Here is a 16,270-nt window from a genome sequence, read left to right on the forward strand (position 1 = left end):
TGGCGTTGAGCTGCAACTGACAATATGTAATGTGCGATAGGCACCCAAGTTGATGTGCTGAGCAGCTATTGGCTTTGGAATCAACAAATAGCCGGGGCTAGCTGAATGTGTGACCAGCCTAAAATAGTTTGTGCACCATGTGCCACGGTTCTCAGCATTTTGTAACTTCCTCGCTGATCCTCAGTGATACTTAAAGCCCATGTCGTTGTAAAGTTGGCATCACCGTTTCACGCGACATATTGCACATTGACATTTTTGTCAAATTGGGACTGCGCAGAAGTGGGGGAGTGTAAGGCTTCGCAAAGCTGGAAAGCGGACACCCATTTCGGTTTCGTTTGTCTGCTTCGATCAAATTCATTATAGAGGACCGCCCATCAGGTTCTCTCTCTCTCTCTCTCTCTCTCTCTCTCACACACACACACACACACGCACGCACGCACGCATCATTGGCATTTGATTGCGCCGTACAAATCCTTTAGGGATTCTTTGCGCATTCTTGATGTGTCCAAGTCTACGTGTAATCATCATACGTTGTGCCCATCTATGTTTCTCCAAGACATTCCGTAGCCATCATAGCATATCTGCATAGCACATGTCTATGATTTCTCTTCAAGGGGAATCTGTAATCAGGAATGGGATTATTGGGGCAGACCTTCAAGCGAATTAGCAGGTTGCATTTTTCTTTATGCCATGCCTTTATCCAACGCATTCACCTATGTGAGAAAACTTTCATACCGGGCGGCGATGATCCCATCAGACCGTGTGTGGCAAAAGCTCACAGTCTAGGCACAATGGTGAAATTATCAGGGGCGCTGAGCTAATAGCCCATGTCGTTTTCAAATGCAGATGGTATACCAGAATTTTTGCCTGCTATCACCTCCTTTTTGAAAAGATGTAGATTCTCTCTTTTGCTCCAAAGATTTTGTAAAGAACTTTGTTGAAGTCAAGAGTGTCCCTATCTTTGTGTTGTTTTGGAGACCGTATGAGATAGCTAAGTAGAAAAGATCTGACAATGTGGGTTACCATATAGATTGGAAGAAGAACCATTAGTTATTGTAGGACAACAACAGCAGAGATTGGAGACCGAAAACATGCGTCTACTTAGACGAGCATTATTGCTAGCTCTCTCACTTCTTTTTTTGGCTGCTCTTGCACAGACCAGTGCTGAGCATGAACAGCTCCATAGATCAGATTTTCCCAAAAAATTTCTTTTCGGTGCTGCATCTTCGGCGTACCAGGTTGCAATCCTTTGTTTCACCACGTCTTTTTTAGAATCATCACCATCATGAATACATTGTGTGTAGGTTTATCATGAGAATATTAAGGTGCATGTATATATAAAGTCTATTACCAATATACTTGTGAATTGCATTGTCTTAATACTCTTTGCTTCAATTACTCGATAAAACAGTATGAAGGTGCAGCCGATGAAGATGGTAGGGGTCCAAGCATATGGGATACTTTCACAAAGAACAAAAGTTAGTATTTTTATAATACGTAAAGGTTTATTAATTATGTAGAATGTGTGTGTGTGTGTGTGTGTGTGTGTGAGAGAGAGAGAGAGAGAGAGAGAGAGAGAGAGAGAGAGAGAGAGAAGAAGAAGAAGAAGAAGAAGAAGAGAAAATTTAAACGTCGTAGGAAACTATCCCAAGAGATCGGTTTCTCAGTTGAGAGACAATGTTCTGGAATATATGACTGCAGCGGAGCCATATTTGATGAGGCACAGTTCTATACTGCGTCCCTTCAACACATTTCCCATGAGAAACCCAGAATGCAAGAGATTGCATCAAACAAAATGGTCATGCATGTGCTGGGTCTCAACTAATAGCAGCACGGGCCTTTCATCTTCGTTGGAATAGCCTTTGCTTTTTTATCATACCTGTAGTTTGTTGCCACATAATGTATTGCACATGCTCAACTCAAATGGTCTAGAATTAAGTTTTTTTTTTTTTGATATGGAAATTGGCGATGAACGTCTCTGGCTTATGATTGAATGGCATTTAAAAAATAGAGTTAAAAGCCTTCCAAATGTGAATGATAAGATTCGTCATCCTTTACAATATTAGTATGTAGAAAATATCTGTGCCGAGATTTTAACAAAAATGCAGCCAAAACAGGTCTTTAAGACTCAAAATCAAGGCGGTAAGGTATGTAGTGTTCGGTGCGTGTTCTATGCGTCATGTACATAATATTGAATGGATTGAGTAAAGGTATGTAAAATTTGTATGCTATTTTAAAAACGCTTAATAACTACAATACTTTAATAGGTTCATGATATATTCATAAGTATGACTACAAAAAAGCTTAAAACTACAAACCAAGACTACCATGTGGCATAAACTATAAACTTTGAGGCATTCGTACGAGTTAGAAACTGTTAGAATTGAACAATTGGTCAGAAATGAACACTTAAATTACCTGTTGAGACCCAAATATACATAAATGGTGCAACAACAAAACACGTTACAAACTTCAAATTAGTCCTTATCCAAGGCATGACAATCATAACTCGATACAATCACTATGAATGAATGTTGAAAGTTTGAAACTACAGAAAACATTAACAATGAGACATGAGACAACGATAATAGTCTCATCAATGATCAAAATACCAAGGTCAAATACATCCAGTGATCCAAAACCAAAAAACCAAGTTATGACTCAAAAAATAAATGAAGCATATTGCATGAGATACTCTTATCTCCTCATCTGAATCTAAAGAAGACGCATCCGAGGAGGCCATGTCTCCATTTGTCAAGACATGGCCCTCCTTATCAAACTTTGGCTTTACAATGGTGGTCCCTATTGACGGACTTGCATCCCCTGTAACAGACTTGGACACTCCAAGTCAAGAATCAACCGCGACAGCACCAAATAACCACTTCAAAACAATTCACAGATCACAATAGATTTGCACTGGCCCGGCGGAGTTCCGTGCCTAGAGATATTGGCCCCAAAGACCGGCGCCCCTTTCGGTATTTCTTTTTATATTAATCAATCATCAAAGTACAAGAGAGCGGTTAGGGTTTCACTCTCAGACTCTGCGTCCAGATGCTCTGAGAAGTGAGGCCCTCATCACTAATTTAAAGGTTACAAGGGATGCCCAAAAGTAGAGCCCCAAAAGCTTTTAAAATCAAAAGCATCAGTTCTCTCTCTCTCTTAGAGAGTCTTTTCTCTTTTTAAAAAAAAAAAAAAAAAGCAAAAGCATAATTCGCGTCGCTCATCATTTTCAAAAAAAAAAAAAAAAAATAATTTTTTTTAAAAAAATAATCCGCCTCCGCGATTTCCGGAAATTAGGGTTTCTGGCAAAAATTAGGGTTTGAAGGAATTTTAGGGTTTCTGGCAGAAATTAGGGTTTCTGCTGTCCGCCACGTCATCACTTTGTGACATACCCCCCTCTTGAAAGCATTGTAATCGACCGCGATTACGCCTGCAAAACCGACAAAAGCCATAAACCGTCTTAGCAGACACTGACTGTTAGTACCTACGTACTAGGAACGCACATCTAGCACATGTACAAAATCGACAATCACATCACACGACATCACAGGACATCACCAGACATCACAGGACATCACATGACATTCAATATTCATTCGGATCTTAGACCATGATTTATCGGTAATGTAGCTAGCAATCACATCTAGGTCCAATCGGGACCTCATCGATGTCCGATTGACTAACCCCTATTGCAACCATGTCCATTCGAGATCAATCAGACCAAAATGCTGCAGTCATTTCGGCTATCAGTTCCTGCACTCACAAGAAGTCAAGAACAAATCAGTATCATAATCAGGAATTCCATTTCAAAAAGTCATCCAGCAGAATACTGTCAGCTCTCAGTATCCCTGAAGCTCCAAGAGACATTAGTGACTTTAGTATCAAAATCGAGGCATCTGTTGACAAAGGAGCGGAGTAACTCCCCTCTTGTGCATCCCACTGCACCAGATCTTCGGCCAAGCTGAGTTTCTGGGTTCGTTTGGAGTAGACTATGCTAAACCAAAACATCGAGGTAAAGTTTCACAATCCGAGGAGTATCTGCTAGGTCCTCCTCCTCCATCCACTTCGCATCAAATGCAGGAAAGTTCTTGAACTTAACCAAGAACCGCCTTCAGACTTTACCTTTCTTCGTATCATTATGTGCCAAAATTTGTTCAGGAACAAGGATCTCCTCGTTTTCTTCCACTTTGGGTTGCTCATCAGGCTCCCCATCATCAGGCACATCACCCTTAACAGGGTTCAAGAGACTCACATGCAATGCATTGTGAATCCTCCAAGTATCTGGCAGTTTCAATCGGAAGGAGACATCATTTATCTTGTCAGTAATCTGGAAAGGTCCGTAGTATCACATACTAAGCTTTGGAAAAAGCCTCTCCTTTCCCTGTTTCTTTTTTAGGCGTGCCTTCTCAAAAGTAAGAGCACCCAATCATCCTCCTTCAGTTTCCAGTCGCGACGATGGCGATCCGCTGCCTTTTTCTGTCGTTCTTGAGACTCCTGCAAAGTCTCGCGAACCTTGGCAAAATCCGTATCCAAATCTCGCGAATATTCATCCGCTTCAAATTTCTAATCTTTTGTGCTCAGGAAGGATGGAACCTTCGCAGCAGTTTCAACAATCTCACATGGCATCTTCCCCGTCGAAGAGTGTATCGTGTTATTGTAGGCAAATTCCACCAAAGGTAAGTTCTTTTCCCATTGAGTCTTCTGATGCGAGATACAAGACTTCAATAAATCTAAAATCATTGAATTGGCAATCTCAGATTGCCCGTCAGTCTGCAAGTGGAACGATGACGAGAAGTGCAACCGCGTGCCAATGTTCTCCCAAATTGCCTTCCAAAACAAACTCATAAATCTGGGGTCTCTGTCGGAGACAATCGTCTCAGGCGTGCCATGTAATCGGAAAATCATCGTGATCATTCTGTATTCTCGGGAGATCAAAAAAATGAAATCCATTTCAATATTTTCCGAGGGGCGGGTGGGTATGGGTAAAGGCTGTAACAATCCCTGTGCCTTATGCATGTCAAACTTGACCTTCTGGCATACCAAGCAACTGCGCACAAACTCTTCCACATCCTTCTTCAGTCTCCGCCAAAAGAAATCTCTCTCTACCCCTTTCATGGTGGTAGCAATGCCGCGGTGACCCGTAAAAGGTGGACAGTGGCAATCAATCATAACCTTTTCCCTCAACGGCTGTGTAACGCACAACATAGTCTTTTTCATCAAGTAGCCTTCCCGAAGGGAGTATCGAGCTATTGTCTCCCCATCCCGTATCCGTGTGAAAATATCTGCAAAATCTGTATCTGTGGCACACTGATCGACCATATCCTCGAAGCTCCTATGATGTATCGCGGAAATAGCTAGAACCAACGGTTTTCGAGACAAAGCATCTGCCACCACATTCTTCTGTCCCTGCACATGGACAATCTGGAAGTGGAACTATGACAAGATGTTCGCCCACCGCATCTGCTTTTCTGAAAGCTGCGTCTGTGACAAGAAGTAGCGCAAACTCTGATGGTCTGTAAAGACAGTAAAATCCGCTCCGAGTAGGTAATGCCGCCACTGAGTAAGAGCGTGGATAACCGCCAAAAGCTCTTTCCCATAGATCTGTGCTGTCATCTGCGGCCTAGAGAACAAACGGCTCTCGTAAGCTATGACATGGCCTTCTTGCATCAAGACCGCACCCAGACTACGACCACAAGCATCACAATATACTTCAAATGACTTCTGCAAGTCCGGCAAAGTCAAAATAGGTCCCGTAGTCAATTTCTCTTTCAACGTCTGAAAGGCAGTCACCTCTGGGGGTCCCCACGAAAAAGGTACTCCTTTCTGTGTCAAGATATGCAAAGGGGAAGCAACCTCTGCAAACTTTCGTATGAACCGCCTGTAGTACGAACACAGTCCCAAGAAGCTTCTAACTTCATGGACATTCCTCAAATCGGGCCAATCACGGATAGTCTCTATCTTGGCCGGGTCCATTCGCACTCCTGCTGCTGACACAATGTGTCCCAAAAAGTGTATCTCTAGTAGGAAAAATTCACTTTTCTTTGCATTAATCACTAACGTGTGATCTCGTAATGCCTGAAAGACTTGAAGCAGATGATCTCTGTGTTCTGCCTCATTCTTGGAGAAAACAATGATGTCGTCAAAGAAAGTGCCAACAAATAGCCTGCACTCTCGAAAAATCCTGTCCATCATCCGGTTAAATGTCGCAGGAGCATTGGTTAAGCCAAAAGGCATCACCAAAAACTCAAATAACCCAAAAGTCGTCCGAAAAGCTGTCTTGTAGACATCTCCTGGCGCTATCCTGATCTGATGATATCCACTCTTCAAGTCAATCCTGCTAAAGCACGAGGATCCCTGTAACCTGTCGAGTATATCATCGATCCTAGGAATCGGAAATCTGTTCTTGATGGTGATTTCGTTGAGAGTGCTATAATCGATGCACATTCTCCAAGATCCGTCTTTCTTCAAAACCAACAACACTGGAGAGCAATACGGTGAAGTACTAGGCTGGACAAGACCCTTTTCCAAGAGGTCTTTCACTGAGTTCATAATCTTTTCATTCTGTACTCGGCTCACACGATAAGGTGGCCGATTCGGTGGCGTGCTTCCAGATTTCAGATCAATGGTATGATCTTCAGGCCCTCTCAAAAGCAATCGGCATGAGCGTGGAGAAAAATCTTGGCGTTCTTTTCTTCAGGTCAAAACATATTCAACCTTTATCCATCGTTCAGTTCTCCCAAAAGAATGAGTAAGAAAACTGAAGTTCATCAAGTACAATCTCTAAGCCCTTCATTTATCAAAGTCGCTTTCTCGGCCCGGTAGTCAACCACGGCGTAGTTCTTGTGGTACCAAGGGATCCCGAGTAGAACGTCATTCACGTGCCCTGAACACCCCTGTCATTGCAAACAAAGTTTGCCAATGCTCGGTGTAATGGCAACATTCCATCCGGGTGCCAGTCGAACTACCTCCGCCTGTGGCGTCAGTCTGTCGGGCGTAGTTCCAAATCGAGCCGCCAATTCCAAGTGAAAAGAAGTTGGCCTTGGCTCCTTCAAAAGAGCTTCCTGATCCTTCGCTTTGCCCCGAAAGCGGCAAAGTTTGTACTTTCATTCCTTAGATTCGGTGCAGGTTCCACGCCATGTGGTACCAGTTCTGCTTTTCTATCTGCCTTTTTTGCCACATTCCTCAGCTGCTCTCGAACTCTCAGACCTTGTCGTCGTCTTTATCATTCTGTTCTTTCTGTGCCTTATCAGGGCACTTCGCGGAAATATGTCCATGTTCCCCGCATCCAAAGCACTTCCCCTCTCTGATGAAGCGAGCTCTCTCCTCAGGAGTAAGCTTGGGTCGTGCATCCTTTTTTTTTTTTCTCTGGGTTGCTCTTTTTCATTCTTTTTTCATTCCCAGAAGTCTGTTCGGCTCGTTGTGTCATGGCCTCATCTGTGGGGTAGGTCAGACTGCCAGAGTGAATGGCAAAGCCCCGCTTTGCATGACTCATCAACTCTTGAATAGAAGCTGACTTCTGTTCCAAGCAGTGATCTCGGATCTCTGTAGGTAGACCCAAGGTAAACCGCTCTATCTGTTCTCTGAACGAGATCTTCTTGAATGAAGAGGCGGGTAGAAAAGAGTTCCAAAATCTTTCACAATAAGCATTGATTGTATCTTTCTTGGTCATCCGAAGATGGTTCCAAGTAGCTCGTACATCTCGTTCATATTCTTGCGTCAACCAAGAAGAAATAAAAAGCTTCTTAAATTTCAGCCATTTAACTGGCGCAGTCTTGTTTAAAAGAAGCGTGGACCACCAAGTACGAGCATTCCTCTTAAAGTAAGAGGCAGCTCTCTGAATCTTGGAGTGCTCTGAAAAGCGTTCTCCCGCGAAAGCGATGTCAAACTGCTGAATAAAAGACAAAGCCTTCGAAGCATCTGAGTATCCTGAAAAGTATCAAACTTGATCAAGTGGCCACCTTCCTTAAACTCTCGGACTTTCTTGCTTTTATCTTCGAGAAAGTCATACTGGTTGGCTTTGTAAAAATTCTTCTTGTTCGCATAAAACTTTCCGTCATCGGAATCTGAGCTGTCTGTAGACGAGTCCTCAGTAGAACTGTCAGTCTCTGGGCGAGATGTAGCCTTCTTTGCCTTTTTCTTGCCCTTTCCGAAGCTTTGTGTCTTGCTTCGTTTTTTTGCTTTTTTCTGTCTTCTTCGCTCGAATCCGAGGAGCTAGAAGAACTGGCAGAAGAAGAAGAAGAAGAACTGGGTAGGTCTTCAAACTTGACGCGCTTCTTCAATTTCTTTGCCTTGTCAAATGTCGACCGACGACCCAAATATCCCGGGAAGTCAGTGCCTTTCGTCTGCTTTTTGCCGTGCTTTTTGGCTTTCTTTTGCGTGTCAAAAAGCTGAGCAATCCGTGCATCAACCACGTTCTCCGGTTCCTTCTACGTATATTTCTTGGAGGCAGAAGGTTTCTTGAGAGCGGGTTTCGGGAGTGGTGTTGTGGTTCTCTGCCACTCCATCTGTACCTCTTTCAAAGAGGTCTGGTTCATATATTTTTCCATCTTCGGGTCCTTGGCAAAATTGAGCATCATCATTGTTGCATCGCTGATCAACTGGCGACGCTCTATCTCTCGCCGCTCCGCCTAAGTAGGCCAAGGCGGGCCATACTCTCTGTCTGAATCTTCGTTGTGATCCCAGCCCGCATCTCCAGATGCAGAGGGAGTCGACTGATCATTGCCTGAAGCCATAGGTGCCGCGGAAAAAAAATTCGGAGATCGGATTTCCTGTAGAAGAGAAATCGGCCGTGCTCTGATACCACTGTAACAGACTTGGACACTCCAAGTCAAGAATCAACCGCGACAGCACCAAATAACCACTTCAAAACAATTCACAAATCACAATAGATTTGCACTGGCCCGGCGGAGTTCCGTGCCTAGAGATATTGGCCCCAAAGACTGGCGCCCCTTTCGGTATTTCTTTTTATATTAATCAATCATCTAAGTACAAGAGAGCGATTAGGGTTTCACTCTCAGACTCTGCGTCCAGATGCTCTGAGAAGTGAGGCCCTCACCACTAATTTAAAGGCTACAAGGGATGCCCAAAAGTAGAGCCCCAAAAGCTTTTAAAATCAAAAGCATCAGTTCTCTCTCTCTCTTAGAGAGTCTTCTCTTTTAAAAAAAAAAAAAAAAAAGCAAAAGCATAATTCGCGTCGCTCATCATTTTCAAAAAAATAAATAAATAAATAAATTTTTTTATAAAAATAATCCGCCTCCGCGATTTCCGGAAATTAGGGTTTCTGGCAAAAATTAGGGTTTGCAGGAATTTTAGGGTTTCTGGCAGAAATTAGGGTTTCTGCTGTCCGCCACGTCATCACTTTGTGACATCCCCCTCATCTGGGTCATCCTGCTTTGAAGACTGAATAAGGTGTGCCACCTTGTTTGCACGAGCCCAACTAGCACGCACAGGCAATTTCCCTTGTCATATGCTCTACTATAGTGCTCTCTCTGGCTTTGCAACCTCCTGGCAAAGAGGAACGCTCAAAGTACGTTCTCGTAACCTAGTCACCCGCCCGTCCATGCTCTTGAGCTCTCTATGAATCTCCCATAGAATCTCCTCTTGCTGATCTCTAATATGACAGTCTATCTCCTCTACGGTAGGGTCAATAACCATCTTCTCTCGAGTCGGATCTACCTACTCAAGAGTCAAGTAAAAACCTTTAATTCAAATCGTATTCTAGTATCTCCAAAATAAGAATAGGACGTCTATTTTATGGCTTACCTGCTTGGGTATCCCCAAAGCATGAAAACTACGCACAAGCTTCATGTTTGTTCGACAATAAACCAGCTTCTTCAGTGCTCAAGCAGTTTCTTATCTTGGTGTGTATGAGCAAGGAGGCACTCCCATTGCGCTCACAAGCTCAAGTTAAGCAATTCTATACTCATCAAGATCCAACACCAAACATAATGACTATTAACAAATAAAAGCACCTTTAAACCCAACTATCAAAAAATTTCAGTGTAGTTCAAGAATCAAGTCTAAGTACTTGCGAGAGAAGGCGAAGTGCAAGCTGGCAATGCACCAAGTCAGAGGAAGCTTGGTAGCTCCCTGCCTCTAGGAAACACTCCTGGACCCAAGTTGTTTATATAGCTGCTCAGTCTACTGGCATCTGCTCATCCTCAAGGTACATGCTGCTCATCCTTAGCGTACATGATGTCAAGGTACTACGATTGCAAGTTCAACAAAGTGGTCCTTTCAAAAAATTCCGTTGTCTTGTAGAGAGGATGAAGTAAAGCCACCATCCCATGAATGGGACGACGCATCTACGTCCATCGGCTCTCTACAATAGCCAGGATGTCTGTCCTGCAACTCAATACTTAGTACGCACAAGCCAAGAAAACTAAGAACAAACGATTGGAGATTACTTCAGAGGGTGACTTATCACTCCTGTGTCAATAGGTGCATGCGGCAATGTGCCACCTGATCTGCATGAACAAATGGTACACAAGCCCTAGAATAGATCCCTCCATGTTTGTCACACGCATAGAGAGGCTGAAGAGCCACTACCGAAGAATGCACCTCCTGCCAAAAGCTCTTGTCAAGGCACGTTCCTCTGTATGTACTTAGTAGCTTCGGTCTGCGCATGGTGCATCAACCTCCACTTTGGGTCCACAACTATCTATAATAGTGGATCCCTCAACTTGTAGAGCCTCTATAAGACTAGATACATGTATGCAAATCTAGTCTTTGTTGGCCGCATCATATCTAGTGCACTATGACTCATGAAAATAGCAAGAGCCTGATGTTTCTTGCAAAAGAAAGTCATCATTTTGGTCGCATAAAAAACAGTAGACTACACCCAAAGCCATTTGGCTATATCCTCCATGAGCAAGTCGAGGCAATGCACAACACATGGAGTTCAAACGATGCGAGGGAATTTCGTTTCCACCATCTCCCCCATAGCCTTGTAGTTGCACGCATTGTGTGTGATAACTGCTAAACCATACATATTACGCCCATAAATATATAACTACTAAATAGATGAAGAGAACAAAGGTTTGAAAGAGCCATAAGGAATGTGGAGCTACCTGCACCACATTATCCACCCTGACCTCAAGGATGGCCTTCCAAATATGACCAAATGTGAACTTCGTAGAAATACGCCCGCTTGCCTTTCCTACATCCAGGGCTCATAGAAAGTATGTACCCAAGTAGGAAGACACGAGGATGTTGATCATATGGTGCATGTTGTTGCTAAATGGACTATTTTCTTATTTTCTCGAGTAATTTCTTTTGATTGAAATTAGGATATTTAAATGTGTGCACTTGAACCGTAAGGTTAGGAATTGTAGATCTATTGGAATTATTTAAAGCCAGCAGGAACGAACAACTCTGATGCGTCATATGATGGGTGACATTAAGCATAGCAAAGGGGTTGTACCGTTAGTTCGGTAGGAGAGATCGGGAAACGGGTATTCCTGATGCGTCACGCGATGAGTGACGGGAGCATCAGAAAGGGAATATTCTGTTGGTTTGGCAGGAAACCCGAACTGGAAAAAGGATTACGTGTAAAGAGGCAAGCACAAGAATAAAGATGGGTTCTGAGAAGCTTTTTCTAAAAAGCGGAATATTTTAAGTGTTTTCCGAGAAAAGTAGACACTTGCCCGTAAGGAATCTGTGTTTGCATTGCATATGTGCTTGAGAATTGTATCCGGGGGCGCCTTGAAAGTGATTGTGTAGCATCAATTTTCAGCTCACTGAGTTTTATGGAGTTTTGTCCAGATTCACTTTTTTTTATAATAAAAAGTGACCAACTGCCCACTTAATAAGTGGTCAGCCCATTAAAAATAAAGCAAGAGCTCATTTAAAAAAGAAAAGCAAAGCACCAGCGATCTCTGTTTGGGCAGCAAAAAAAAGAAGAAGCCAGCGTTGAGTTTCTCTCTCCTCTCTCTAGTTGCTAGTGCCAGCCCCACTCTCTCTCCTCTCTAATTACTGGCCATCGGCCCTTCATCTTGCACTGCTGTAGTGACCACTGCTGGCATAACTTGAGGAGTAATAGAAACCACTGGTTCATGATGAACCCCTGGTATGCGACCTTGTAAAGAGTCCATAGACTGAAACTCAGGTCTCCTGGGTGAAGACTCCACCCCTAGCTGGCTCATTTTCCTCAACTTCCACTCTTTGTTCGTTGCTACCTGTAGTGCATCTTCATATGTCCTATGCTTCTTTAGCTCTACTCTCCAACGTATATTCTCCCAAAGACCAGCCAAGAACCTGTCCTTCTTCATCATGTCAGGTGGGGGTAGCTTTGGTGCTAAGGCCTTGCACATCCGCTTCCATGCCAATGAAAACTTACGTATGTACGCATCTACTGGCTCACCTTCCCTTTGCACCAAACCTTATACTTCTTGCCACACTTTGTCAGGATCTTCTGTCTTCACAAACTCCACTTCCAATCCATGCCTTAGATTGTCCCAACTCAATCTTACAGGTGGATCAGCCACATGCAACTCCTCTTAAAATGCTTTGGACCAAACTCGTGCATCACTCTTCAAACAAATCTGGAGAAGACGTAACATCTGCGCCGGGTCATGAATCTGGTTGCTAATGCAGGCAACCTCCATCTTTTCCAAAAAGTCTTCCACATCTTCATCACTTCTTCCATGAAATTCCGGATAAGAGAAAGCCATGGCTACCCAAGTTACGATGTTTTGAGAACCCCTTCGAACACACGTGCAAGAACCCAAACTTTTGACTGACTCAATCCCTAGAAACTTCAATGGAGCTTGTCTTTAGATAAGGACAAACACATGCACATCAAGTGAGTTTTCATAGATAATCATCGGAATTACAACAGGCAAAGGGCATTCCAATATCTCTCTTAATCTTCTTGGCCCGAACATAAAGACTATGCGTTGCTGGAAAAAAATCTTCCTGGACACATGAACATTTATCTGAATTCTTCGTGTTAAATGAAAAGGAGTGAATTGAGGTCCGTTTTGATCATCCATTAAAGCCAACCATGCAGCTCCCAAGAAGGCACATCTGACTTATCCTCTGATTTTTGCCAAAATTTCAGCAGCATAACAGCATAAATGGCTCAAAAGACCAAAAAACCAGCCATCACAACTTGGAAAAATTTTGGCAGAGTTTCCCTAGAAATAGAGCAGTAAGAACCCAAAATATAAACTGTATATGTATGCATAACCTGCCACCAACAATAGAACCCGAGCATCAAGTAGGAGTCACTAGTACATAGCCTATGGCGAGGTCACGAAACGGTGCTCCAACCACTTGAATCACCGAAAGGATCTCACATTTGAGAATCCCCTAGCTCAATAAAACCTCACGCTATCGACCCTCTCACGAAAGCTTATGCAAACCTCGTATAGTCAAGTCTCAGAAATGACTATCTTCCAGACCAAGTCTCAGAAATGGGTGGGACTGCCAAATAAAACCAAGTATGGCTCCACTAAGCGTACAATGGCAGTATCCGCAAGTAACGTACAATACAAGACAATGTGCTCAAACAGACGCCAATTTATGCATACCCACGGCAACTGCAAGTGACTCCCACTTGTCAGTGTATACTCTACTCCAGCTACCTGTACCTGTGTGAATCACCTGTACCTGTACCTATCCTTGTAACCTGTAACCTGTAACCTATAATCTGCAACCTATAATCCCGAAGCTCGAAGCAGAAGGTACTCGAAGAAGATCCTCTGTGGGGGCGCCAAAAGAATGTGAGTGGGATGGAAACACACAACGCCTCTATAATGACCCGACACACACTCTTGAGATGATACACACGCACACTATGGGACGCCACTCGGCTTACACAACCCACCTGGCCGAGACAAGGAACACACCGATGGAGTGAGAGGAGAGAGACTATCCATTTGCCCACTTCACACAGAGAGAGACACACACACACCCAAAAAACTCAGCTCAAAAGAGAAAAATTTATGATGTTTAGATACAATTGAGCTTGGGCCAACACTAATGGGGCAAATAGCTCACACAATATGGGTAAAATATGTCAAATACAATCACAAATTGGAGCAGAAGCTTTGCTCATAGGAGAAACTTACACAGCCAAAAGAGCAGAAAAACAACGAGGAATTTGGCAAAATGGATAGCGCCATCGCGTCCGGAATGGCCCAAAACCCCAGTTTACAATGTCAAAGTGCTCAAATCCGACCTCGGATGAGCAGTTTATGGCCAAAACAAGCTCCAAAAACAGCAAAAACACAATTGCGGTTGTTCCTCCTCTTCTCTCCACGTTTTTTCTGGTCTTCTCTCAGGTTTTTCAGTTCCCACACTTAGCTTTATTACTTGGGCACCTTTGGCCTTTTAGTTGACCTCAAACGGACCCCGAACAGGCCTAAAAGTGGCCTCGCAGTGCATAGTTGTCACCCTGCAGCATCCATCCGCACACCTGGCACTCAACTTTTTCCAATAATGCATCCCGCAACCACGTGAAGTGGCCCCTAAATATAGTCCTCATGATGACCTTTTTGCATAATTATCACAAGAAAACAGCCACGTTGTGTCCGTACTTATCCACGTGGAAGTATTGACCCCATTCAACCTCTTGACGCCACGAGATGCCATCTGACGCACCTACTTACCTCATGTCGTTGGCCCGCGGATAGCTTCCTCGAGAAGTTTCACGTGCTACCAAGTCCTCATTATTATAGAAAAAACACACTGGTGTTGGTGATAGTGAAAATCGATGCACTATGTACACCCTATCCTACCTATACACATGTGGACCCCACGTAACCACCTGGCTCTGGAAAATGGGCAATTCTTTATTTGATGCACCATGCATGTGTATGTACATATGCGTAATCACTTCTTCCAAAAAACTCCTAACACCCCTTATGGTTCGGTTTCCTAACCACTCCCAACTTATAAAGTTATTGGTGACTTGCCGGTAACCCAAATTCCATTTAGGCGCACATATGCTTCTTTACTCATTAGAATTCAATGCGAACTGGCCCGAACAGTCACCGACTAATCGACCTAGATTCTCGATGTGAGAAACCCGTTTGGTTACAGACGTTTCACATTGGCCATGCAATGTCCACTTGCACCTTTTTAAGAATTGCAAGGGAAAACAAGCAAAAATAAAATAAATAAAAATATGTAATAATTACGTAGAGAAGGCAATAAGAAAAATACACCTCCTAGTGACAACAACAATGTTTATAATTCGACGAGAAGGCACGAGTTGAGATTGTCGAGGGTGGCCAAAAGGTTCCTCCTATTTTGTGCATCAAGGACAATTTTTTCAGGTAGATCACTTTGTATAGGATTTGGAGACTGTTTGTGCCAAGGTTAAGGAAGCTTTGTAGAAGTCTCAAGAACGGCACTTGAAGGAAGGAGATTGAGTGCTTCTTCGGTCTAAGAAGGCACACCTTAGAAAAATCAAGGGTAAGGAGAAGCTTTTTCCAAAGCTAGTATGAGATATTATGGGCCCTTCAAGATTTCTAAAAAGGTCAATGATGTATCCTTTCGACTTGATTTTCCGGATAGGGAAGATTCACAATGCATTCCATGTGAGTGTATTGAGGCCTTTCTAGGGATAATTGCTAGAGGACAGGGAGCCAGAGGAGCAACTAGAGGTAGAAGAAACGGAGGAGATTCTTATACCTGAGCAGGTCCTAGCACACAAGGAAAGGAAACTGAATGGTTAGCTGGTTTGCAGATATATGGTCAAGTTCAGAAATTACTTTGCTCTTGATGCAAAGTGAATGGAGAAGGAGGAACTTGGAGATACTAGAGGCTTTTGGTTAAGCTCGAACTATTAAAAAATGCACGTCGAATTAACGAGTTGAATCTAGTCCGGTGCGTGTTGCACGAGAGGGGAGCCGCTTCACTCCTTTGTCACAGATTGCCCATAGGAGAATAGAGTCAACCAACTTGCTGGTAGGTTGATAGTATTCAGGTGAGTCACTTTATGATATATACATAAAAGTTACCATAAGCTTTGGGCTGGCAATTTGAAATTTCTTTAAGAATTAAATGAATCATGTACTCTTTCAGTTGTTATTTTTGTTTGAGTATGTGTAAAAAATTAAATGACTGCTACATTTCGTCATGTTGATATGAATCCGGAGCGACGAGATTTAGTGCATGAACACAGTGTGCATGAAGACATCCGTGAGAGATCAATGCGGTCTAAATGTGATGCCCAAATAAGTCATTATGATCACTGTTCATGTCTTAGATCCCCATGGGAATAGTGATGTGAATGTGATTATGGTTGTTTAGGGACTTGTTT

The 16,270-nt window shown here is 43.2% G+C and overlaps 1 protein-coding gene across 6 annotated transcripts in view; it reads left to right on the forward strand.

Annotated features, from left to right (window-relative positions):
* The first annotated feature begins 211 nt into the window (after positions 1 to 211).
* The window catches only part of LOC147461584 (beta-glucosidase 13-like), a 51,478-nt gene continuing 35,419 nt past the window's right edge, over positions 212 to 16,270 (forward strand). Inside the window, exons 1-2 of one of the 6 annotated variants that reach the window (XM_086509090.1) lie at positions 215 to 378; positions 1,412 to 1,478. Coding sequence is in view for 2 of the 6 variants with exons in the window: in XM_086509088.1 (XP_086365214.1) it covers positions 1,092 to 1,238; positions 1,412 to 1,478 (214 nt within the window). In the remaining 4 variants the exon portion in view is untranslated. Of the gene's footprint in view, positions 379 to 554; positions 850 to 929; positions 1,239 to 1,411; positions 1,479 to 16,270 lie in introns of those variants that run through there. The other 5 variants (XR_015187622.1, XM_086509088.1, XM_086509092.1 and 2 more) reach the window with 5 other exon arrangements.

Source organism: Adiantum capillus-veneris, chromosome 3 (assembly GCF_014529385.1).
Source record: "Adiantum capillus-veneris isolate H3 chromosome 3, ASM1452938v2, whole genome shotgun sequence".
NCBI lineage: Eukaryota > Viridiplantae > Streptophyta > Polypodiopsida > Polypodiales > Pteridaceae > Adiantum > Adiantum capillus-veneris.